Below are 27163 nucleotides of genomic sequence, written 5' to 3'. Positions count from 1 at the left end.
GACTATGTCACAGCTGGGCTTGAAAGATGGTTCCAATTGAAAGTGGCCAATATTTCTGCCAGTAGCAAGTAGAATGAAAAAGAAGGGGTTTGGTGCAAATTTATTGAGGCAGGTTCGGGAAGATAGTGTGAGAAAGCTCGCAAATGCTTCTGGAGAAGCCTTTCATGAAGTTCACCAAAATTGAGTCAATTTCTGATAAGATTCAGTCTGAAGAGAATTGCTCTAAAATCTAAAGTGCATTTTCTATATGCCCTCGATAAGTGGTCACCATCTCCCTTCGGTGATTCTCACATTTCCTGAGTTATTGAACAAAATCTGTCACATTGGAGATGCTAGTTGGTGAGCTCAAAAAAACTCAGAAAAGTTGTATGGTGTCTGTGTTAAAGAGGGAGGAATAATATCTGAAGAGAACTCAGCATTAACAACATCAGTTGGCATGGGAGCCAGAAAAGGAAGATGGTTAGTCAGCAGTTATGTGGAAAGAAAATTTTTGAAGCAGCAAGTATGTATTGTTGATGAAATGACATATATCTAGCAGGAATATGTAACTTTATTTTGATATAAGTTCAAAGAAATAGAACCATGCTCCCAACCACTGAAGTCATGCAGAGTCTATCGATTTTATTTTGTGAGATTTTGGATTTTTTTGGTGAGGTTCTAAACAAATTACCTGTGAACAATTCAATTCATGGAAACTCAGAGAAAAGGCTCAATGAGGCATTTTGACTTTGAAAAATTTTAAAACAGCTTTGTATTTGAATAACTAGTGAATCCTCAGTAATGAAAATCAGCACAAATGAAAATGGGCAGCTGGTTGGTATTGTGGTATTACCCTGATTGCAACTGCTGCCTTCTTATGGTACCTGCCACCTCTGCCACGATGTTGTTGAGAGTAGTTTAGTTTCATACACTATTATAATCCTTTTCTGTTTATAGTGTCTCTAGGACCTATCTAATGCTTAGTGGTAGAGGATATATCACCAGAGATAATTTACAGAAGAGGCATGCTCTTACGTAACAACGTGGTTTATTGCAATGATAACAATAAATACAGTGCAGAACTTGCTAGCCTTGATTACTCTGGTTCCCAAGATCTGTTTAAAATTCTGTTTCTTATGAAGTTTAGTGTAGAGGCCTCTGTGTTCACCCACAAACTGTGTGTGACATCAACAAAGTGGGTGGAGCTCAATGTAACAAGATCATTAACTCCTCCATAACCATTATCCTATATAGCCATATTACCCATTACACTATCACCCAAAGGTTGGTCCAGTTTAGAGAGAGTTACACAATCCTAGAGTATTAATAGTGTTTCAGGGTCATGATGAATTAATTCGATATACGTATGCTCCATTTGATTGCCTTGTTTACCAACTATCTGTTTCTAAAATCAAATTAAGGTAGTTGGATTGAGACTGCAGTTCATACAATCAGGCATGTTTGTAACAAGTATTTACAAGGTGACTAGATTGTACATTAGTGCCACCTACTGACCAATCACTAAGTGCTAAAACAAAAAAATATTGAATTTAAGAGCAGAGCCAGCTGTCAGGCCCTTCGAGTCCAGTCTGCCTTTCAGTCAGATCCTCCATTTCAATACTGTAGTTCTGCTTTATCCCTGTACTCCTTGATAACTTTAAAATCTAGAAATCTGTCATCTCTTTCTTGAATATATGATGTGGAGGTGGGAGCATTGGATTGGATTAGACAAGGGCAAAAAGCAGACGACAACAGGTTACAGTCCAACAGGTTTATTTGAAATCACAAGCTCTCAGAGCATAACCTCGTCTACACTCTGAAAGCTTGTGATTGCAAATAAACCTGTTGGACTGTAACCTGTTGTCTTCTGATTTCTGACTCTTTCTTGAGTATGCTCAGTGACTTAGCCTCTGCAGCTTTCTGTGGTAGACAATTCCACAGATTCACTACCCTTTGAGTTTTCCTCATCTCATTCCCAAGTGATCTACTTGAATCCCCTCCCTTCTCATCCTTCTAAACCCTAGTGAACACAGGCCCAACCAAACCAATGCCTCCTCGTAGGACAGTACTGCTCTCCCCGGTTATCAGCCTGGTGAACCTCTGCTGCACTCTATGATAAGCATATCCTTTCTTCAGTAAGGAGACCAAAACCGGGTGCAACACTCCAGATGTGGTCTCACCATGGTCCTAACTGCAGTAAGACGTATTTCTGAATTCAAATTGTATTGCAATGAAGGCCAATATACCCTTTGCCTTCCTAACTGGCTGCATCTGCCTGTTTAATTTCATTAATTTGTGTACTAGGACACCCAGATTCCCTTCCACACTTCTCACTATATCACCATTTAACTAATATTCTGCCTGTCTGCTTTTCACACCAAAGTGTAAAACTTCACATCGTGTCAGGTTGAATGCCAAGTGTATGCCCATTGACCCAACATGACAGAGTCATCTTTAAGCCCAATTGCATTCTCTTGACGCCTCACAATCCCATCAGGATTTGTGTCATGAGTTAACACAGAAATGTTACACTTTGGGTCCCTCATTAAGGTCATTTATATATATATCGTAAACAGCTGAGACCCACATACTGTAGTACCCCAGTAGTCACTGTCTGCCGCTTGGAAAAATAATTGCCACTTTCTGTTTCCTATCTGTCAATCAATTCTTGATCCAAGCTGAGATATTACCTCTTCGCCCGTGAGTTTTAACTTTGCCTACTGGCCTCCTATGAGGGACCTTATCAAAAACCTTTTGATAATCCAAGTATACCACATCTCCTGGTTCTCCCTTACTGGTTCCACTATTCGCATGCTAAAAGCAAATCCAGTCAATTGTTAAGCATGATTTGCTTTTCATAAACCCATGCTGGCTTTGCTCAATACCATTAATGCATTCCAAATGTTCTGTTGTCACATCTTCGATAACAGACTCCAGTATTTTCCCCACTACTGATGTTCGGCTAACTGATGTATAGTTCTCTGAACACAGCAGGCCAGGCAACGTCAGAGGAGCAGGTAATATTCGGATCTGGACCCTTGTTCAGACCTGAAACGTCAGCTTTCCTGCTGCTCTGCTGCCTGGCCTGTTGTGTTCATCCAGCTCTACACCTTGTTATCTCAGATTTTCCAGCATCTGCAGTTCCTACTGTCTCTGTTTTTGATTATTGTCAGCTTAACTCTGATACTGTTACTCCTGACTCAGAAGGTTGTCTATCTGAGTCCAACTTCCTTCAGCATAAATTCTAGATTTAGACCTAATTGCAGTGCTCATGAAATGCTGCAGTGCCTGAAGTGCACTGTCTTTTAGAAGAAATGTTAAATAGACTTAAAGATCACATGACATTATTGGAAACAAAGCTTTGCTGGTACCTGTGCCAATATTCCTCTTTCATTTACCAGCACCAAACCAGATTAATGTTTTTTTCACATAATTTTGATGTAGGTTCTTGCTATTTGCCAATTGAATGTAACATTTGCCAAAGTAACAGTAACAAAACATTAAAAATAATCCACCTCCTGTGAAACATGTTGGAAAGTTTTGCTGGGATGAAAGGCATTGTATAACCAAAGTTTTTATTTGCCATCTTAACCAGCTGAGTCACTAGGGAAGTTCTGTGGCTTTCTGTTGACAACCTCATACTGAAGGCCTGAAAAAGAAGCAGTATCAAAGTTGAAATAAATTAAGGAGGAGACATTGTAAGTCCACAAGCTGCTGGTTTGCTGATATCGAAGTTAGATGGGATGAAATTGTAGATTAGACAAGAAAGGGAAATATTTAGGAAGAAACATTTTGTGTGTCACCAAAGAATGAGTAGGAAACAGAGCAACAGTCCCTGATTTTATCCTTGTGTTCATGATAAACAGAAGAATAATGAGTTATTGAAGTGCTTTCTGTTACTGACAGTAATTTTTTATTTCACACACTCTTTCCTCGTTTCTTAAGCATACTTTTAATAATGAAATACAGTTCCAAAGGCAGCAGAGGTCTCTTTGTTCTCAAGCAGAAGGTTGTTCTCCATCTGACAATAGCCAATGAATATTGGAAATGTCACTTGTTATCCATCTGGAGTAGAGCTACTAGTTCGGGATTTCAACCATATCATGGCTCATCAGGTCATTTAACTAGGATTGTCATAATGTGAGCTTGAATCACTGGTCAATGAAATAATTCCACAGAGGCCAGTATCTGGCCACCAAGTCACCCTTTGTTTACACATGCATAGTACTTGACAGTGGTCCGCCTTCCTCAGAGCCAACTCTGAGTGAACAGAAGCTCAGACAATCTGGTTTATATCTGTCATCCAAGGCTCCCTGATTAGACCAGGCTAACAGCCTCAATCAGGGAACTTAAACTACGAAGTCCACTTGACTGACCTCATTATAATCACTACAGTTAGGAGATAAGAATTGCAGTCATGTGAACATGAAATCACTCGTTGTGAACTAGAATTGCAACTTATGTTCTGAGGAAGGGTCACCCCGCCCAAAACATTAACCTTGATTTCTCTTCACTGACCACCCAGACCTGCTGAGCTTTTCCAGCAATTTCTGTTTTTGTTTCTGATTTACAGCATCCGCAGTTCTTTTGGTTTTTATTTAGTTTGCAACTTTATGTGCACAGATCACTGGGTTGCAGGCTATCAGTATGATACAATGGTAAGCTCCATGTGACGTAACATTCTGCAGCCAGTCGGACCCTTGCAACATGTGCACTTGCTTCCTGTGTGCTTTTCTGGTTATATTTAAAAAGATACTATTCACTACAGTGAATAATCTGTGGATGCCATTCATTCAGATTCAGATAAGAAGCTGTAGGTTACAACTTTGTTTGCACTGACCTATGGGCAGAAAGAGCAGTCCTTGCACTTAGAAGTAGAACTGAGGAGGACACAAAATTAGAATGCATACAAAATTTCAATGAACTGTGGACATATTCTAGACATCTCCAGACAGTTTACTAATGAATCTCAGAGAATAGCCAAAGTAAAAAGTAGGATAAATGGTAGTGGGAAAGTGAGTTAAGGATGATTCAGACATTTAAATGCGACATCAAGGTGGTCATTCTGTGGGGAGGAGAAAAGATAGTGTCAGCGTTATCAAGTCGTAGAGTTGGCCTGGACTTGCGTGGAATTAAGGATCTCCAAGACACTGCTGTGTGCAGTTCCACAGAAGAATCACGATGACATTGAAAAGGTGTTTTCTTCAATTTCTTTGAAGGCTTGCTTTGCCAGATGTAGAAATATTGAAATAGGAACAAAAAAAAATTGGCTTGCAGCCCAGCATCAAATTTAGTACTAAGTTTTTTTGCTTCTCATTTGTTGTAGGAAAAGAAGTGTCAGAAGGATGAATGCTTTGGCTGATCAGTAGCTGGAGTGTATGGAGAAGGTCACGTGATGAGACCTCCAAGAACACATTTATCATAGTCAGCAAACTGAGGCCGTGCCCAATAGTTTTAGAGGTATTGAGAGGACCTTGCCTACTCCTACTAGCTCTGTATTCAGCAATTATTGTTTCCATACTTACCTTGTTAGTGATGATCTGCAGCATGCACCAGCATTCAAATTTGTGAAGTGGATGTCAAACAGTAATAAGCCACCACCAGCTGCATCACTCCTGAACAGGTGCAAGATGGTTATATTTGTGCCAAAATGGAATAATACTGATTATACAAATCTGGCATAGGACATTTGCAGCCCGTAACTATGTCTGCTTCATTTGGCCATAACAGAGGTTTAGATTGCTGCTTCATGCCTGAAAGTGGGTGTGTCGTCATCAGATTTCATGGCCTACATTTTGAAATGTTGCCAAACGTTATTAAATAAATTCTTTATGGAACAAATGCTTTCCTAGTCCAAGCTGAATTTCAGTGGCAGCGGATGGATTCAGACCTCAAAAATATTAAGGTATTTTGTCAATTCCAACAATTTTGTAATAGTGAGAATAACAGATTTTTTGACACAATTTTGACAGTTTCAGTAATGCTACTTTTGAATTTTAGAGATTTAGAATTTTATTCTGTTGAAGTTTAGCTTCGAATTTGGAGTTTAGTACAGCTGCAGATGGTGGGAGAAACACAGTTTGTGCATTTTTTGTTACAGTTTTTGAGATACGCATTGTTAACTCTGTGGCATTGTGATCATCCCTTAGCCATTCCTTATACTCTTTTAAAATTATCTTCGTAGAAACGTGAAGATCTTATACACTTAACATATGTGATGAGCAACCATAGACTAACCTTAGAATACTTGTGAAGTAAAACCTCTTGTCTTGAAATACGATATGTCAGGACAGAATGTCATTAAGTTTGAAGACTGATAAATGAGCAGATCAGAGAGTTTGAGACAGTGGAAGTAGCGCATATGATCCTAAAACTGATCTGGACATTGCCCTATCCATCTTCCTGACATCATTTCTGAATTGTAATTGAACTTGTACTTGTTGGGCTGTTTCAGACATGAGCTTAGACAGACAGCATATCATGAATAAAAGGATTGTGATACAGAGACTGACTGTTTCCCAGAGCTGAACTGAAACAAACATTGTAAAAATATATATTTTTAATAAAGAGGAAGTCTCCTCATAAGGGCCCTTTTTGAAACCAGGCAGTTGATGAAAATCAAAATTCTTCTAAATGTCTTTCTAATTTAGTTTATTTTTAAAAATTTAGATTGAATGTGTGCATCTATCATTACTTGGGAATGAAATCATGGAATAATACAGCATTGAGGAGGCCATTCAAGCAATTGGCAATGTGACTTTTTATGTTTCTAATACAAGCATCAGTGCAACCAGATGCTGGGATAGGGCAAATGCAAAATAAAACTCACTAACTAAAGTTCCATCTCAAAACAAAACTCTCATGAAGTTCCCTACTTGTCTGGTTTTCACCTGATCTGTTCTGTTATTGAATGGGATACTTAGAAGTTTATAAAATGTAAAGCAGATACTGAGGCACAAATCTTCCACTTATCTTTGAAGTGGAAATAGTTGCCTGGCAGAATACACAATTGAAAAGCAAATGAGGAGAATTGTCCCACATAAGGGAGCCTGCCCAATTTCCTGCATTTAAATAAAGACTGGATAAAAGTCTTAGAACTGCAGCTGACACAGTGATCTGGCAGAATACCACTGTGCCATGTCAACTACTCTAGATCACCAGATGATACAATGTGAGGCTGGATGAACACAGCAGGCCAAGCAGCATCTCAGGAGCACAAAAGCTGACGTTTCGGGCCTAGACCCTTCATCAGAGAGGGGGATGGGGTGAGGGTTCTGAAATAAATCCGCCTAGCCGAACTCGTCCTCACCCTCAACAACTTCTCTTTTGACTCCTCCCACTTCCACTAAGGGGGTGGCCATGGGCACCCGCATGGGCCCCAGCTATGCCTGCCTCTTTGTAGGTTACGTGGAACAGTCCCTCTTCCACACCTACACAGGCCCCAAACCCCACCTCTTCCTCCGGTACATTGATGACTGTATCGGCGCCGTCTCTTGCTCCCCAGAGGAGCTCGAACAGTTCATCCACTTCACCAACACCTTCCACCCCAACCTTCAGTTCACCTGGGCCATCTCCAGCACATCCCTCACCTTCCTGGACCTCTCAGTCTCCATCTCAGGCAACCAGCTTGTAAGTGATGTCCATTTCAAGCCCACCGACTCCCACAGCTACCTAGAATACACCTCCTCCCACCCACCCTCCTGCAAAAATTCCATCCCCTATTCCCAATTCCTCTGCCTCCGCCGCATCTGCTCCCACGATAAGACATTCCACTCCCGCACATCCCAGATGTCCAAGTTCTTCAAGGACCGCAACTTTCCCCCCACAGTGATCAAGAACGCCCTTGACCGCGTCTCCCGTATTTCCCGCAACACATCCTTCACACCCCGCCCCCGCCACAACCGCCCCAAGAGGATCCCCCTCGTTCTCACACACCATCCCACCAACCTCCGGATACAACGCATCATCCTCCGACACTTCCGCCATCTACAATCCGACCCCACCACCCAAGACATTTTTCTATCCCCACCCCTGTCTGCTTTCCGGAGAGACCACTCTCTCCGTGACTCCCTTGTTCTCTCCACGCTGCCCTCCAACCCCACCACACCCATCACCTTCCCCTGCCACCGCAGGAAATGCTGCACTTGCCCCCACACCTCCTCCATCACCCCTATCCCAGGCCCCAAGATGACATTCCACATTAAGCAGAGGTTCACCTGCACGTCTGCCAATGTGGTATACTGCATCCACTGTACCCGGTGTGGCTTCCTCTACATTGGGGAAACCAAGCGGAGGCTTGGGGACCGCTTTGCAGAACACCTCCGCTCAGTTCGCAACAAACAACTGCACCTCCCAGTCGCAAACCATTTCCACTCCCCCTCCCATTCTTTAGATGACATGTCCATCATGGGCCTCCTGCAGTGCCACAATGATGCCACCCGAAGGTTGCAGGTACAGCAACTCATATTCCGCCTGGGAACCCTGCAGCCCAATGGTATCAATGTGGACTTCACCACTTTCAAAATCTCCCCTTCCCCCACCGCATCCCTAAACCAGCCCAGTTCGCCCCCTCCCCCCACTGCACCACACAACCAGCCCAGCTCTTCCCCTCCACCCACTGCATCCCAAAACCAGTCCAACTTGTCTCTGCCTCCCTAACCTGTTCTTCCTCTCACCCATCCCTTCCTCCCACCCCAAGCCGCACCCCCATCTACCTACTAACCTCATCCCACCTCCTTGACCTGTCCGTCTTCCCTGGACTGACCTATCCCCTCCCTACCTCTCCACCTATACTCTCTCCACCTATCCTCTTTTCTCTCCATCTTCGGTCCGCCTCCCCCTCTCTCCCTATTTATTTCAGAACCCTCACCCCATCCCCCTCTCTGATGAATGGTCTAGGCCCGAAACGTCAGCTTTTGTGCTCCTGAGATGCTGCTTGGCCTGCTGTGTTCATCCAGCCTCACATTGTATCATCTTGGATTCTCCAGCATCTGCAGTTCTCATTATCTCTGATACTCTAGATCACCTTTTCTTAACATTGTCTGTTCACCACTGGGGACTGAGTTCAGAAATTCTACCCTGTAATGCTTTAAATCTTGAGCTTTTAAGAAATCACCTTACTCTGTGTCTATGTACTGGTCACACATACAAAAATGCACTTGAAGCTGGGCTTTGTTTAGACCAGAGAACAATCATTAATGTTTTGAGACTGCCATACAACATCAAAGTTATAATTCTCCTATCATTAGAACTTTTTAACAGAATTATGCAAGTGTACAAGGGGGAAGTGTTTTGTATCATAAGTACTTTCTAATAGAATATGGTTCCTCTTTAATGGTTAACATCTTTGTGTGGCAGCGAGATACTAATTCCTTCAGAATCAGAACTGACTGAGCCTGACACTGATATTAAACAAATTAGATTTTTACCTTAGCTGAACTGTAAAACCTGCATAAGGATTGTTGCTGGGAATTTCCTGTGTGAGATTTTTAACTGAAATGCATCTGAGTGATAGAAAACAAAATAAAGGAATGTCTTATTCCTTTAAGTATAATCATGCCAGTCATTGGTTTCATAATAAAGAAAATAAGACCATAAGACATAGGAGCAAAATATAGGCCATTCAGCCCATCGCGTCTGGTCCGCTATTCAGTCATGGCTGATAAGTTCCTCAACTGCATTCTCCCATAACCCTTGATCCCCTTGACAATCAAGAACCCATCTATCTCTGTCTTAAATATACTTAATGACCTAGCCTAATGATCGTGGCAGTGAATTCCATAGATTCTGTTCATAAGGATCTTCCCTTTACTCTAAGCCTGAGCCCTCGGATCCGAGTCTGTGCTACCAATGGAACTATCTTCCCAACATCCACTCTGTCCAGGCTATTCAGTATTCTGTAAGTAACAATCAGATTCCCCCCCTCATCCTTCTAAACTCCATCGAGTATAGTCCCAATGTCCTTAAACCTTCCTCATATCTCAGGCCTTTTATTCCTGGGATTCTCGTGAAAATCCTCTGGATCTGCTCCACGGCCAGTACATCCTTTCTGAGGTATGGGGCCCAAAATTGCTCACAATACTGTAAATGTGGTCTGACTTGAGCTTTATAAAGCCTCAGAAGTACATCCCTGCTTTTATATTCTAGTCCTCAAAATAAATGCCAACATTGTATTTGACTTCCTATTTACTGACTCAACCTGCAAGTTTACCTTGAGAGAATCCTGGGCTAGAACTCCCAAGCTGCTTTGCACTTCAGATTTCTGAATTTCCTCTCCACTAGAAAATAGTCCATTCCTCTATTCTTCCTTCCAACGTGCATGACCTCACACTTTCTTCCCATGTAAATAATTGCCTTCACATGCATTTACATAGCTGTTGTTTGGATGTACAACACAACAGCAAATTCTGTTTCATGAATGCTTTTTGTTCAGAGAATGGTTTCTGGAAAAATAGTGTGGTAAGAAATAAAATAGTGAACAGTGAGTAGTGGTAGAGGCAGATTCAACTGAGGCTTTCAATTGGAAATTTGGTAATTATGCAAAGCAAGCAAATTGCAGGGCCACAGGGAAAATATGATTGGGTGGGACTGGCTGAGTGTCTCAGACAGAGAGCTGGTACAGACATAATGGTCTTAATGGTATCCTTCGTTGTTGTAAACACTGCTACTATTCGATAACAAGAAGACAAAACTGAAGAAGGTTGTTTTGAGAGAAACGTTTTGAGTAGATTTTGAAAACAGAGAGGAAAGCGAGATATTCAACTCATCAGCCCTATTGTGTCGATGTGCACAGCAAAATTCATTTCTTTCAGAGAAAGGATGGTTAAGGTTGAATAGAACATCACCTAAGCCTGTTCTAACATTCACCTATTGATTATATTGACAGGAATATTTATCACTGGGTGCATATTATTCGTCTAATCTCTTGATTTTAATGATATATGCTCCAAGGAACAATGAAAAGGAAGGCTTTGAAAACTAACAAATTGTGTGTCTTTAATATTTGAAACATTGGTGGAATCTCATAAGGGGTCTGAGCGACATGGGCTATACCGAAATATGTGGCAGAATCAGATGAGAAGTCTGGCGAAGGCCTTATTGACTTTGGGAGCAACTTGTGCCAATCTTTATGCTTTTCACAAGCAGCATGCAGCTTTCTCTCTAGGCAGCAGTGAGTTACCAATGAAGGAACATTATTTCTTGTTAAACACCTGGTTAATGGGCTAGCTTGCCTCAGTAATATTCAGTTTGCTATCTTCCCAAACTAATTAAACAAGTTAGAATTTGTGGAAACTCAGTATGGAAACCAGAACAGGTACCTGTTTGATTCTTATTTTGAGTGATTTTTGGATTGGAGCACCAGGCACGAACATCTTTTGGCACACAGCCGTGGGCACAAACCACATGGATCCCACACCAATGGACATTGGCATCCAATATGTGCCAGCCTCTAAGAATTCTCATGACATATCTCTAATCTACTTATAGTATGGTTTGCACTTCAATGATGCATCTCAGGCTGCACCAGCAGCTATCATTATAATGCTGCAGGAAAGATACTGTCCACTGAGCAACACACTTTCAGCTCAGGCTGCATCTCTATGCTCTTCGCTTGCTGCCACAGCAGTCACTCACAGTACCTTGATATGCACTGTATCCCTGCCTTGCATTGCCTTGTCATGCCTAGCTGTTATGTGCTTTGCTCCTCAGCCACAGATACCAGACTCACATTACTTCTGCCTTACCTTGCTGTTTCGGGCAGACACAAAGGAAGGAAGCTTGTCATAGTTGTTAACAAAGTGTGGAGCTGGATGAACACTGCAGGCGAAGCAGCATCTTAGAAGCACAAAAGCTGATGTTTCGAGCCTAGACCCTTCATCAGAAAAGCTTGTCATAGTTGTTAGCAGGTTTCAGCCATGTCAAGAAGATAACCTTTGCTCAGGGGATCCCAGTGCAGTAAGTCAAGGGCAGTTTCCAATCCCACTCCAGGGGCTTGGCACTGGTTGACTAGTCACTCGAGGCAGTCAGAGTCAGGATCCTTTCCTTATAGGGGAGAGAAGCTGAATGTTGAGCAATCCACCACTTGTCCTGCATTTTTCTGCCCTATTGGAGGATTGTTCCTTCCAGCAATGAGAGAGCAGCAGCTATTGAGGGAGTTGAAAATGGCAGGCACAACTGTTAGAACTGGTATAGTTGGGGAGGCGTTCCAATAAGGGATAGGCAGCATGGAAGTAGTGCGGGGTTAATGGTGGCAGGGATTGAAGTGAGTGACAGTCAAGTGAGGGAAAGTGTTTCAGGCAGTAGTGAGAGTGGTATGAGCCTTGGTGGGAGGTGGGTACATGAGCAGGGATAGAGCAAGTGTGAGGTTTTGGAGAGAAGTTGGACATACATACACTGTGTGGACAGAATTATTGACTTTCTTCCTATAATGCCAGTCATTCCTCCAGACAGCTCAGTCTCTTTTATCTTAGATGGTGACCTAAGGCCAGTTTGACATAGTCTGGTGTTGTAGACTCACTGCTGATCCTGACCAATTGTGAACCATCCCATCCAGCAGGACCTTCAGGACATTACCAGCAAAGTGGGGTATGAATTTTCCCCTGTCTGCCACATCCAAGCCAAATGTCAGGGACTATGCAGCGGCAGCTCCAGACACACAGTGCTTGTCTGGGTACACAACAGGTTTTTAAAGACAATAGTGTGGAGCTGGAGGAACTCAGCAGGTCAGGCAGCATCAGAGAGTAGGAAAGTTGACGTTTCGAGTCTTCAGAAATGAAGAAAGGTACGGACCGGAAACGTCAACTTTCCTGCTCTTCTGATGCTGCCTGGCCTGCTGTGTTCCTCCAGCTCCACACTGTGTTGCATCTGACTCCAGCATCTGCAGTTCTTGCTATCTCCGAGGCTTTTATCAATGGTGCAGGCACAAGATGTGCCGGTAATTCCTTGATATCTGCTGAATGCCAATTTGTTCTGGGAACAGCATCTGATAAGATGGGGCCAGCACTGGATGTCAGGAACACCATAAGGGTGTGGTAAGTAATTAATGTGACACATTTGGTCAGATACACAAGAGAATTTGCTAGGCCTGATGCAAAAAGCCCTCTATAAAACGTAATCAAACTCAAACTGAGTCAAAACATCAGGTTCATCCTGATATTACTTTTGAGTTCCCTAGGGCAAGATGATCTTACTTTTTTTTAATCTGGATGAAAATTGCAGCTTACATTGCATGAAGTACATATCTAATCTCGCCACTATATTGCCTGTGCTGTTTTGCAGAATCTGTGGTTAATTAATAATTGTTTCTCACAACATTGAGTCTTATGCAGAAAAATTCTCAACTGATTTCAATGAATTCAGTTGAAATACATGTTTTACAAGTATGTAGGTTAGAAAAAATATATTAAACAGCAATATTTAAGTAATGTATTAGTATGCATATGCACTTGTTGAATAGTCATTCCAACTATTTGTTCCGCATAACAAAGTTATTTGGGCCATGATCAAATTTCTTATTCAATACTTCACTTGCAATAGTTTACTCAGTGTCAGTTGTCATACAGTGAAAGCCTTTTGTAATTGATTGTCTTCTACGTAATATTTCCATTCCATATAAATGGAGGGAAGGCATTGAATTACCAGTATATTATGACATGAATACTACCTCAGGGTTTGTTGATATTTAAACCAGATCATCCAGACATGATTGCTCAGTAACTTAAGTGCTCACATTTTTTTACCTTGGGTGATTTTCTTGAAGACGTTTGGGCAAATACTTTTATGTATCGAAGTGGAAGAGTTGAGTGAGAATCAGAATCACCTTGCAACATTTCACATCCAGAATTAGAATTTCTATGTGAGAGACACGAGTTGATTGCTAAATGAAACTGCTTCCAAACAGTCCCATAGATGTGACTTTACTTCCACTTCTGAAAATCGTCATTGAACATAGAACATTACAGCACAGTGCAGGCCCTTCAGCCCTCGATGTTGTGCTGACCTGTCATACCGATCTCAAGCCCATCTAACCTACACTATTCCATGTACGTCCATTTGGATCTATTCATTTCTTCGACCAGTCTCCTCCTGGCACTTTTCTCCATGAGTGGCAGTGTAAGTATGAAAGTTGCGATAGTTTTGTGCTATAGACTCAAATCTGCCACAAGCCTTTAACAACTGGTAGGGTGGTAAATTTCTATCTTATTAGTTCTGGCTGGATTCTCACTATGAGCCCAAGGAGCAGGAGGATCTTTTGAAGCACTTTATCCTGTATTAAAATAGATTTTTGGGTATCAGTGAAAATTTATATCAGTTGTATATGTCTTAACAGAGAAGTCAGCATTTAAATATGATTATGAATAAATGGAGACATTTTTATCATTACCAATCTTGTTCTTGAGCAACTTATCAAAGCTTGAAAGTATTAAATTGCAAGTATGTTAACTGTGCTCCTGAATAACCTTGTGTTCTGTGAGCTGTTATAATTTTATTATTCACACAAGTGTTTAGTGTTTGAATGTACAAAACTCTAAACGCAACACTTCAAATAATTGTTGAACGCCAAACCTTGCAACGGCTAATGCATTTATCTGCACAGACAGACAGAAAAATGAATGAAGCAGCATGACTCAGTACTTGCAGACTTATCTAACAGGACAAATATTTACCATAATGTACAACAGTGGGATTTTCAAGGGCATCAATCGGAAAACAAGCAACAAAAATTCTTCCTTCTCAGAGATTCGGTGACCATTTCAGTCCTTTGTAACAAGAAAATAAATACACCATCTGAACACTGAAATTTGACCCTTTTAATCTGGGAGTTTACATAAAGATGCTTGATTTTCCACATTATTTAATACTCATCTTTTCCCCTGTACGAATTTACTTTTACTTACAATGCTGCAGTACAAACCATTATATTCTAGTTATAAAATGTTACCTACACTATAATATGCATATTTCTTAGCAGTGACCAAGCCATACTTGTGTGAATTTAATTCATAACACAAATAGAGTGACAGACTGGACTTAGTGTGCTAAGAATTGTTAAGATAAATGTATTTATGGAAAATGCACATATTTAAGAATAAAATGGATTCAGAGCCCTCAAATTAGACTCACACTTCACCACATCTCGAAAAGAAAGCTAAATTCTTGGAAGTGCTGTCTTACAAATAGGATATAAACTAAAGGCTCTGATTGCCTAACCAACTGGATGTAAAAGGTTCTACTCTTAATTTGAAGAATATAACAATGTTTTCCTGATATGAATGTCAACATTCCTCCATTAATCAAACACAGATCACTTGATGAATCATTAACTTGCTATACATAGGACCTAGCTATGTTTTAAAAAAGACTTTTCAGTTTGCCAATATAACAAAAAAAATTTTAAAAGCAACTCCATTGATTGTAAAGTTAAATGAGTAGGTAAAAATTGGGAGATTAAGAATAATACAGAAAATGTGAAGTTGTCTATTTTGGTAGGAAGATAGAGAAGCAGCATATTACTTAAATAGAGAAAGATTGCAAAACTCTGCAGTGCAGAGGGATCTGGGTACCTTGGTACATAAATCTCAAAAAGGCTAGTTTGTATGCCTAAACAAGGTGTTGGATTCTGAAAGAGTCAATGCTGAGGACTGCATTTAACACTGTCAAATGTGATATTACTCAGATTTGGTGTGGCAGAATAGCCCTGGAGTATAAAAGATATAGACCTTCCACCTAGATTTTCCTCACGGTCATAGTAGCAATGGGCTGTATTGTAAATTTTTTGGCTAAGTCCGAGTTGTTTCAAGTTTTATGGAGGAATTTCTAGTATGAAATCTGCGAGAGAGACGTGCACAAACATGCAGTCTGTAATCCCAGTCCTATACTCCAGAATGTTGAGTTATCAGTTGTGCCCCATCCCTCAACCCCGACTCTGCGATGGCAACAACATTGCAATCACACCCTGAACTCATGTGTCTTACTTGTAATACTCCTGGCATGAGAGACCATCCAGCTTTGCCACACATGGTTGAATTCTCTCTGCTCTGTTTTCTTGACTAAACTTTGCCATGTTTCTATTACACTAACAATTTGCAGAACTAGTTTAAATTCCACCATATACGTAGAGGAGACCAATCAGACTAACTTGGTGAACCACACTGTCACGGCAGAGGCAGCACTATCCCCTGGACTGGGCCCTATGGAGCCACAGGACTGATTGTGACACACTCTTCAGATTGCAGCAGCATGGAGTTTGCCCATATTCATTCCAGTTTAGAAGAATAAGAGATGATCCCGCTGAAATATATAAGATCCTGAGGGGACTTGACAGAGTAGATAATGAAAGAATAGTTCCCCTTATGGAAGAATTAGAAGTGAAGGATGCTGGTTAAAGGGGTCTCCCATTTAAAATATATATATGGAGAATTATGTTTACTCGCAGTGAATCAGGAGTTTTTGGAACTCTCTTTTCCCAGATAGAGGTGGATAATTCTTGACTAACAAGGGAGTCAATAGTTATCAGGGTTAATCAGATCGGCCATGATCTTTGTGAAAGTAGCAGGCTGGGGGGATTAATGGCCTACTCATGTTCCTAATCTATACGTTTGTATAAAATACATTGTGATGTCCTGAAGGTATGATAACTTGATATATAAATACAAATGCTTCTTTCAATAACATATTAAAGAAAAGACAACTTTTATCTATCACAGATAATGGGAACTGCAGATGCTGGAGAATCCAAGATAATAAAGTGTGAAGCTGGATGAACACAGCAGGCCCAGCAGCATCTCAGGAGCACAAAAGCTGACATTTCAGGCCTAGACCCTTCATCAGAGAGGGGGATGGGGTGAGGGTTCTGGAATAAATTGGGAGGGGGGGAGGCGGACCAAAGATGGAGAGGAGAGTATAGGTGGGGAGGTAGGGAGGGGATAGGTCAGTCCAGGGAAGATGGACAGGTCAAGGAGGTGGAATGAGGTTAGAAGGTAGGAAATGGAGGTGCGGCTTGGGGTGGGAGGAAGGGATGGGTGAGAGGAAGAACAGGTTAGGGAGGCAGAGACAGGCTGGGCTGGTTTTGGGATGCAGTGGGTGGAGGGGAAGAGCTGGGCTGGTTGCCTGCTATGCCTGCCTCTTTGTAGGTTACGTGGAACAGTCCCTCTTCCGCACCTACACAGGCCCCAAACCCCACCTCTTCCTCCGTTACATTGATGACTGTATCGGCGCCGCCTCTTGCTCCCCAGAGGAGCGCAAACAGTTCATCTACTTCACCAACACCTTCCACCCCAATCTCAAGTTCACCTAGGCCATCTCCAACACATCCCTCACCTTCCTGGACCTCTCAGTCTCCATCTCAGGCAACCAGCTTGTAACTGATGTCCATTTCAAGCCCACCGACTCCCACAGCTACCTAGAATACAACTCCTCCCACCCACCCTCCTACAAAAATTCCATCCCCTATTCCCAATTCCTCTGCCTCCGCCGCATCTGCTTCCAGGATGAGGCATTCCACTCCCGCACATCCCAGATGTCCAAGTTCTTCAAGGACCGCAACTTTCCCCCCACAGTGATCGAGAACGCCCTTGACCGCATCTCCCGCATTTCCTGCAACACATCCCTCACACCCTGCCTCCGCCACAACCGCCCAAAGAGGATCCCCCTCGTTCTCACACACCACCCCACCAACCTCCGGATACAACGCATCATCCTCTGACACTTCCGCCATCTACAATCCGACCCCACCACCCAAGACATTTTTCTATCCCCACCCCTGTCTGCTTTCCGGAGAGACCACTCTCTCCGTGACTCCCTTGTTCACTCCACACTGTCGTCCAACCCCACCACACCCGGCACCTTCCCCTGCAACCGCAGGAAATGCTGCACTTGCTCCCACACCTCCTCCCTCACCCCTATCCCAGGCCCCAAGATGACTTTCCATATTAAGCAGAGGTTCACCTGCACATCTGCCAATGTGGTATACTGCATCCACTGTACCCGGTGTGGCTTCCTCTACATAGGGGAAACCAAGCGGAGGCTTGGGGACCGCTTTGCAGAACACCTCCACTCAGTTCGCAATAACCAACTGCACCTCCCAGTCGCGAACCATTTCCACTCCCCCTCCCATTCTCTAGATGACATGTCCATCATGGGCCTCCTGCAGTGCCACAATGATGCCACCCGAAGGTTGCAGGAACAGCAACTCATATTCCACTTGGGAACCCTGCAGCCCAATGGTATCAATGTGGACTTCACCAGCTTCAAAATCTCCCCTTCCCCCACCGCATCCCAAAACCAGCCCAGTTCTTGCCCTCCCCCCACTGCACCACACAACCAGCCCAGCTCTTCCCCTCCACCCACTGCATCCCAAAACCAGTCCAACCTGTCTCTGCCTCCCTAACCGGTTCTTCCTCTCACCCATCCCTTCCTCCCACCCCAAGCCGCACCTCCATCTCCTACCTACTAACCTCATCCCACCTCCTTGACCTGTCCGTCTTCCCTGGACTGACCTATCCCCTCCCTACCTCCCCACCTACACCCTCTCCACCTATCTTCTTTACTCTCCATCTTCGGTCCGCCTCCCCCTCTCTCCCTATTTATTCCAGTTCCCTCCCCCCATCCCCCTCTCTGATGAAGGGTCTAGGCCCGAAACGTCAGCTTTTGTGCTCCTGAGATGCTGCTTGGCCTGCTGTGTTCATCCAGCCTCACATTTTCATCTATCACCTTTGTATTTCAGTAGTTTTCCACAGTGACTTAACAGCTTGTGAGCTGCAGGGTGAGAGTGTGTGGGATCCGTCAGTCTCAAGAGACTATGGATCTGCGCCTGGAGAGTTTTGATTCAGCTGCTGATGATAGCGCAGCGTCTGTTGTGGTTGTGCAGGTCCAGTCGAAGTGACAGCCTCGGTTGCAGCGACTGCATTTGAAGACACTCACCTCCAGTGTTTCAGTGTTGCTGTCTTTCTGTCGAGCATGCTTTTCCACAGCGGCAAGCCTCAGTTTCTCCTCTCCTCGCTCCAGCCCTCTGCATAGTTCCTGTCTCCAGTGTGAGTGATCGTTTGCGACGTCTTCCCATCTCTTGACGTTCAGGCCCATTGAGTTCATGTCCCTTTTGCAGACGTCTTTGAAACGAAGCTGAGGTCGTCCTTGTGCTCTCTTATTAATGGCCAATTCCCCAAACAGCACATCTTTTGGAATCCTCCCGTCCGGCATACGATGTACGTGACCCAACCAGCGGAGGCGGCGTTGTTGGAGTAGGATGAAGAGGCTAGGTACCTGGGCTCGGGTGAGGACTTCAGTGTTGGTGACTCGGTCAGCCCACTTGATGTCCAGAATGCATTCAGGCTGCGAAGGTGGAAAGCGTTGAGGTGCTGCTCTAGCCTGGAGTAGAGGCTCCAATTCTCACTGCTGTAAAGCAGTGTGCTGAGGACGCACATCCTGTAGACTGCAATCTTGGTGTTCGCGGTCAGCTTTTTGTTCTCCCAGACTTTCTTGGTCAGACTGGTGAATGTGGAGGCTGCTTGTCCGATCCGCCTGTTGATCTCGGAGTCCAGGGAGAGGCTGTCGGTGATGGTGGAGCCGAGGTATGTGAATTCATGGACCACTTCCAGCTTGTAGTTGTTGATGGTGATGACTGGGGGGTGCTCAACGCCTTGACCCAGCACGTTGATCTTCTTCAGGCTAATGGTCATGCTGAATTCCTGGCAGGCTCTTGAGAGGTTGTCCAAAAGGCGCTGCAGTTGCTCTTCAGAGCATGCTGCCAATGCTGCGTCTTATGCAAACAACATGTCTCTAATGAGTACTCCACGAACCTTGGATTTTGCCTTCAGCCGGGATAGACTGAACAGCCTTCTGTCCGATCTGGTGCGGAGATAGACATCATCAGTTGATGTTCCAAATGGGTGTTTCAGCACGACTGCGAAGAAGATGCTGAACAGGATGGGGGCAAGCACACAGCCCTGCTTCACACCGCTGCGGATGTTGAAAGCCTCCGTAGAAGAGCCGTCAAATTAAACGACACCTTTCATATCCGCGTGAAACGATTGGACTATTCTGAGGCGTCTCAGAGGACAACCAACCCTGGCGAGGATTTTGAAGAAGCCGTCTCTGCTCACAAGGTCGAATGCCTTCGTGAGGTCAATGAAAGCGACACAGAGTGATTGTCTTTGCTCTCGGCATTTCTCTTGTAGCTGTCGGAGGGAGAAGATCATGTCAATTGTGGAACGTTCTGACCTGAAACCACACTGAGATTCGGGGTATACCCTTTTGGCGATTTTCTGTAGTCTTTTCAGGACCACGCGGACAAAGACCTTCCCAACGATGCTCAGCAGCGAGATTCCTCTGTAGTTGTTACAGTCGCTTCTGTCCCCTTTGTTCTTACAGAGGGTGACAATGTTGCAGTCTCTCATGTCTTGTGGCACCGTTCCGTCCTCCCAGCACTGGCACAGTAGTTCCAACAGGTGGCTATGCAGAACTCCCTTTGCACACTTGATGACCTCTGGTGGGATGCCATCCAACCCTGGTGCCTTCCCAGTGGGTAAGCTGTCGATGACTCTGCTCAGCTCGTCAGCAGTCGGCAATGCGTACAGCTCCTCCATGACCGGTAGGCATTCCACGGTTTCTAACGCGTTGTCCGAGGTGTCGTTTTCCCTGGAGTAGGATTCGGAGTAATTCTCCACCCATCTCTCCATTTGCTTGCTTTTGTCTTTGATGATCTTGCCTGTCCTGGATTTTAATGGAGCTGTCTTGCTCCATTGGACCGATGGCTTTCTTGATCCCCTCATACATTCCATGTACGTTGCCTGTGTCAAATGATAACTGGATGCTTTTGCATAGTTGTAACCAGTAGTCATTTGCACAGCATCTTCTGTGCGTTGTTTCTTGCCGTCCTTAGCACTTGCAGTGTTACCTGGGTATGTTGGTGTTTGTGTTTCGACAGTGCAGCATGCTTTGCCTCAATGGTCACATTGAGCTCATTTGTGTTCGCTTCAAACCAGTCCTGTGTCTTGCTCCGCTTCTTCCCGAAGGTCTTCAATGCAGTGCTGTGGGTAGTGTCCCTTCGAGAGTCCCATCTCTGCTGAGCAGCTCCTTCTGGTGGGTCTGCAAAGAGGGCATCCTCCAATGACTTGATGAATACTGCCATTTTGTCTGAATGTTGGGTTGTAGTAGCATTGATACGCTGCTTGCCTGCAGGCTTGGCATGGTGCAGCTTCTTTGGTTGGAGTCTGAGTTTGCAGCAAAGCAGGGAGTGATCCGTGTCACAGTCGGCACTGTGAAAGGACCGAGTCATGAGCATGTTTTTCAGTTGGCTGCATCTTGTGAGGATCAGGTCTAGCTGGTGCCAGTGTTTGGAGCGGGGATGTCACCATGAAACTTTGTGCTGAGCTTTGGCCTGGAAGTAGGTATTGGTGACACATAGTTCATGGAGCGTGCAAAGCTCGAGCAGTCGTTGTCCTTTGTCATTCATGTGAGAGTAGTCCTTGGGAAATTACCATTTCTCCTGGATCATTAAGTTTATAAGAAGGGGCACATGTAAAATTGTTGAACTTTAGTGGACAGTATTTAAGACCCTTCTTTCTGGTAGTTAATACTTGGATCCAAACTGTAACTTCTTAAATGACTCCTCATTGTCCCACTATTGGAGGTACTATGTGGTCTTCTGAAGCTGGTTTCTTAAGAGAATGTTTCAACTTTTCTTACGGGTCACAAAACGGGAATTTATGAAAATTATAAAACTTCCATTTGTTCAGTGGGTTAATATTTGAATAAAAGCTAAATAGTGGAATGCTGGATATCTGCAATAAAAACAGAAAACGTGGAAAATGTTCAGAACGTCAGATAGCGTAAGTGAAGCCAGAAACAAAGTTAACACCTTGTGTTGATTCCTTTCATCAAAATAGCATGTCCCACCATTTTTGTTAAATCTTTCTCTTTCTTCTGAGATTGCCTGACTTGCTGAGCGTTTCTGCATTTTTTGTTTTTATTTATCATTTAAACAAATCATTGGTACAATCCTATGCAATATAGCATATCCTATTACAAGTTTGGCAAAAGGGTATACTTTGGGTGTCTTTGTTTATGTTTCCTGGTGAATAGCAGAAAGAAGTTGTCAGTCATAACCATGTCCAAGTTTTTATTTGGAGAGTCAGCAGCAATTTGAATGTGGGTGGTAGTATTACCTGATAGTGTCTATGAGAAACTACCAGTTAATATGATTATATTTTATTGTAAAACACAAAACAGTGAGAAGAATCATACATTTGTGACCTATTGCATGAATTGTTAGAAAGTATGTATTTTCCAGTATTCATATTTCTGCTTTTTGTCAGAAAACAGCTGATTGCAGAACTTGATCAAGATGAAAAGGATCAACTGAATGCTACACACCTAACACAGGAATACCAGCAGCTTGCTGAAGAAAATCACTCTCTGACTACCTACCATTTACAGTGTAGAGAACATCTAGAGAAACTTCAGGTGCTACTGCAGCAGCAACAGGGATCGTCCTGACTCCACACAGGCAGTCCTTCATTTATGACATACGGAATGCTGGAATAGCTATGGAATCTTCTTAGAGATTCACAGAATCAAATGGAAGAGTTTGCTGTATGGAGAGCAGAAACCATCTTGCTAGTTTACTGATTTACTGGAAGCTGACTTGCAGCATTGCTGTAGTTGTTTTTCCGGATGAGGTTTTCTTTCTATATGTATAAGGTATGCTGCAATATTTCGATTTTGCTAGTATAAAAGAATACACTAAAAAAGGGATTTAAAACCCCTGAGGTTGTAAACATGCAAATATTAAATGCAATGCTTTTGATTATAACAAACTGAGAACATGAAAAAACATTTGTATAATGGTCAAGCAAAATGTAAAAGAACCATATAAATGTCAAAGCAGAAAATTCTTACATATAATTCTTTAAAATTCAGTTATATTAAAATCTATTTAAAAATTCAACTTTTTGAATCAACAGTGCATGCATGCAACAAAAATGTGAAAGTTGTTTGCTCAAGATTTCAAAAGCAATTTTTGAACCCTTGTTTCTCAGCTGTTTCTCTTTACATTTTCGTCCTTTGCAAATTGAAAATCTGCACTTGCAGAATGAGCAAACATGCAGTACTTTTATAGATTATGTACATCCAAAAAATTCTATATTTACTCTTTCACTCATTTAAGAATACACAGTACAAGAAGTGCAAATGTACAGTGTATTAAAGTTATGATGTTGTTAAATTTTTATACATATATAGTTGCGCAGTTATGTTTTATTTCTTGGAGGACACCTGTAGCAGTCTGATACCATGCTTTACAAGGTGTAATCACGCCATATTTTATCTAAAGAACACAGTGATATGTGGAATATTTTCATCCTTTTCCATTGCTTATTAAATCACTCTTAAGTGTATGAAAACTCCTCTTTAACAGTTGTTATGAGATGGATAAAATATATTGTGAGACCTGCAGAAGATGTTAAATACTCAAGAGACTTTAATAAGAAATTCAAAATTGGTCTCCAGTGGTTACTGTATCATTTGAAATGATTGTACAGTTACCTACAATTTTAATAAAACTTGTGGTGACATGACTTTTACAGGTAATTTATTGATCTTATGATATATCATAAACGTGTGTAAATTGGGCCTAATCATTTGGAACTGGAAGTAGATCAGTGCCATTCAGTCTCTACATCTTCAGTTTTGTGTCCAATTTCTGTTCTTATAAGGCACCAGAAGTGCTTGTCAGTTTGTGGAGAGGTATATTGCAAACAAGGTCAAAATGACACCAGAGAGTTACTTACACAATTTCCAAGCATTCAAGCGTGTACAGCACGGTTGCATTTATCTGTCCATATCAAATCCTAAGAGTGCGTTGTGGAAGTAGATTTAATGAATCATATAAGAAGAACGGAAGAAATATAGGATTTTTTTTCTATCAAGTCTCATATTTTTACCCTGTTACTGCTTGGGTTATCAAAAACATTTTGCAAGAATTGTCCAGGCACTGCTTTTACAGGATAACCAACAACGAAATGCTAGGCTGCACCATCCAGATAGTTTCCCCAGGTAAAGCTGTACATATTCCCAATTATCAGAGGATTGGTCCTACGGCAGTTTTCTTTTACAAGGAGTGCAGTTACAGCCTTGAGTTGCATAATCCAAACTTACCAGCAATCAAACACTTACACAGGCACTGCTAATCACTGTCAAAGTAACAGTGGCCCTTGGTCTTTAGACTGCAAATTGATTACATGTTACCACTGGAAACCTCTGCAACGTAAGGTAAACAGCTGAATACAGTTACTCAAAGCAAGTGAATGATTGCTTTGTTTGCTCAAGTGAATGATTTAATCTTCGTATTGACAACTACCAGCAGCGTGAGAGAACTGTATAGTTTCACGAAATGACAGGATTTCCAAATGATGATGGCTTGCAAATAGGGGCACTAAGTCAGGTCTTCACAAAATCTTTTCCCAGTGTGATCCAATTTCAAAGGGCCCTTTCAAGACACAGATATCTCTTCTTCCTTGCAAACACCAGGTTGAAGAGCAGCCATGTGAACGGGTAGGCCATCAGGGAGCAGCAATGGGAAGTCCAGTTGCCATTAATATCTGGGACTCATTAACAAGCTCTTGGCTACTTTCAAAATCAAATCGGCTGGGAAATCTCAGAAAGCAGTTACTCATCTCTCAAAATCAGTGGTGTCAGAAGTGACAATAAAATCAAATCACAAAAGGTGTAATATCTGCCATTTACTTCCTCCCTCCTCACTATCCAAGGCTCCAGGCACACCTTCCAGATGAAGCAGCAATTTACTTACACTTTACCCAACCTAGTCTAAATTATTTGTTACTCACAATGTGGTCTCATCTACACAGTGGGGATAAAATGTAGACTGCATGGCCATTTTGCAGAATACCTATGTTCAGTCTGCCACTTCAACACACCACCGGGATACCCTGGCCAGCATCTCTGCCATGGGCCTGCTGCAGTGCTCTAGTGAGTTTCAGTATAAGCTGGAAGAACAGCATCTCATTTTCCACTTGGGGACCGTCAAACCTTCAGGATTCAATATCGAGTAATAATTTTAGGGCCTGAGCAACCAGTCCCAAGTCCTTTACCCACCCCCACAACCCAGGTCTTGTCATCAATTGGACTGCTTTCATCACAGCCAACCCATTTTCATCTACTTACAGTCGCTAATATCATCTTCTCTGTCTCCCTGGCTCACTATTCACCAGCCTGATTACCCTTCTCTCCCTCCAGGCTCTGTCTCCACCTGTTGTTTATTCCTTTATCTCTCCACCTGCCACCCCCCACCCCATCTTCAGCACACATTCCACCTTTTCCTAGTTACTATCTAGTTATGACGAAGGGTCACTGGCCTGAAACATTGACTTTGCTTTCTCTTCACAGATGCTGCCAGACCTGAAACGTTTCTTCAGAAATGTCTGATTTTGTGTCAGAATTTGTTACCTGGTCTCAAGTAAATGAATGTTCTGGGATGGTCAACTCCTTCAGAAGAAGGGAAAAGTCCAAACATGCAGGGAAGGAGCATATACATAATTTGTGCAGTGGAGACAAAGTAACTAAATTTACGGGGATAAATTGATTCTCCACTCCCTGGTTTCGGCCCATCAGCAAATTCATAGATTTACACTTACACCAGTGGATATACGACAATCAAATACTCAATTTCATCTTGTTCCAAATATGTATTTTGGTGTTGTTCTTGGTGCCTCCAATTGAAATTGCAGGCAGAAGGTAAGGGTTCTGCTCCCTTTTAACTTTCTCCCCATATTGTGCTCTTCCTGACCAGGTGTATGAAGTCCCTTTCCTTCTTTCTCTGAAGTACTTGGCCAATATCCAAACCATGTCTGCTATTTAAGCCTTTAAATCTTGACTTCTGACTTCAGACTCAGTGAGGAAGTTCATTCATATCATAAAAAATGACTAATACCAGAAATATTTGCACAGTCAGCGAACCAAAGGCATGGCTGCAATCTTCTGACTAAACTTTAAGCTGATTACAAAATTTAGGAGGAAATATCAGAATCTTTTTTAAGGGGAATTGTCAATGAAGGCATTTTTGATGCTTTCTTACTGTTTGAGAGCTAGTGAAAACAGTTGCCACTCATGTATACATTTATCTTTTTTAACCAGGTAAGAAATTTAAATCTGCAAGTTTTTTTTACTGTGACTGCTGTTAAAAGGGTACTGTGATGAAGACATTTTGAATTGTAATTTGAGCTAGCAAGCATACAGATTTGCTATGATTCACACAATAGGCAAAGGCAGTATTTTCATGAAAAATATCCTGTCACTGGCCCAATGAAAGCTCAACAGCCTGGCTTTGATCCAGAAAGTTCAGCTGTTTGCTCTGGTGCTAGAACAGGTGGGAACCTTTCCAACTAGATGGTGGAAATGACCAGTTATCAATTTGTAAAATTGGGAACTGGTGTAACCTGCTAATTAAATGGGAAGGTAGGAACTCAGTTTAATTTCTTGACCTTCAGATGAAGCGTGGAACCAAAGTTTTGTCTGCCTATCCAGGTAGGCAATCATGATATTATGGCAGTATTCAAAGGGTGGACCAATTTACTTCCCTCAAAACAGAATGTGAGAAACAAATTAAAAAGCCATTTAGTTCATTGCTGTTTATGGGATCTTTCTGCATGCAACTTGTTTGCTATGTCTGCCGATCAAACAAAATTATATTTTTAAAGTAATTAATGGAAAATGTTTTGATACTTCTGAGGCCTAATAAGCTACTAGATTCTTTACTAGGAAACTAATCAACATGAGAAGAAATACTCAATGGTAGAAAAAGAAACCCTAGAATTAATATTGGCTGTCAAACATTTTGAAGTATATATCTATTGTGGCCACAGACAGATGATGGCAAATGCTAATCACAAGCCCTAGCATTTGTGGAAAACTCCCAAGAACTAAAATGTCAGACTACATTCATGGAGTTTGTTATTACAACCTTGTCTTTTAAAGATTATTCACATTGTAGGAAGAAAGTATGTAATTGTCGGTGCTTTGTCAAGAATGTAATCTTGTTTGAATTGTCTAAGTAATAGACATCATAGGTGATTAAAAATGTTACATGCAAAGAGCAATTGTCTCAATATTTTTTTTTTTATCAACAATTCACAATAAAACAAACTTAAAAATGTTGTTTCATTTCTCCAAG

General features: G+C 42.3%; 1 protein-coding gene across 5 annotated transcripts in view; it reads left to right on the top strand.

Moving 5' to 3' along the window:
• Positions 1-26928, top strand: part of map3k7cl (map3k7 C-terminal like) — an 81947-nt gene extending 55019 nt beyond the window's left edge. For 2 of the 5 annotated variants that reach the window (XM_048541067.2, XM_059650364.1), the window contains one exon: positions 22293-23645. In XM_048541067.2, the coding sequence (XP_048397024.1) occupies positions 22293-22473 (181 nt within the window). In that variant the 3' untranslated portion in view covers positions 22474-23645. Of the gene's footprint in view, positions 1-22292; positions 23648-25380 lie in introns of those variants that run through there. The other 3 variants (XR_007248577.2, XM_048541070.2, XM_048541068.2) reach the window with 3 other exon arrangements.
• Positions 26929-27163: the final 235 nt, after the last annotated feature.

This window comes from Stegostoma tigrinum, chromosome 12 (genome assembly GCF_030684315.1).
Source record: "Stegostoma tigrinum isolate sSteTig4 chromosome 12, sSteTig4.hap1, whole genome shotgun sequence".
Lineage (NCBI taxonomy): Eukaryota > Metazoa > Chordata > Chondrichthyes > Orectolobiformes > Stegostomatidae > Stegostoma > Stegostoma tigrinum.
The sequence above is the reverse complement of the archived record's forward strand: the minus strand, read 5'-3'. Positions and strand labels throughout refer to the sequence as shown.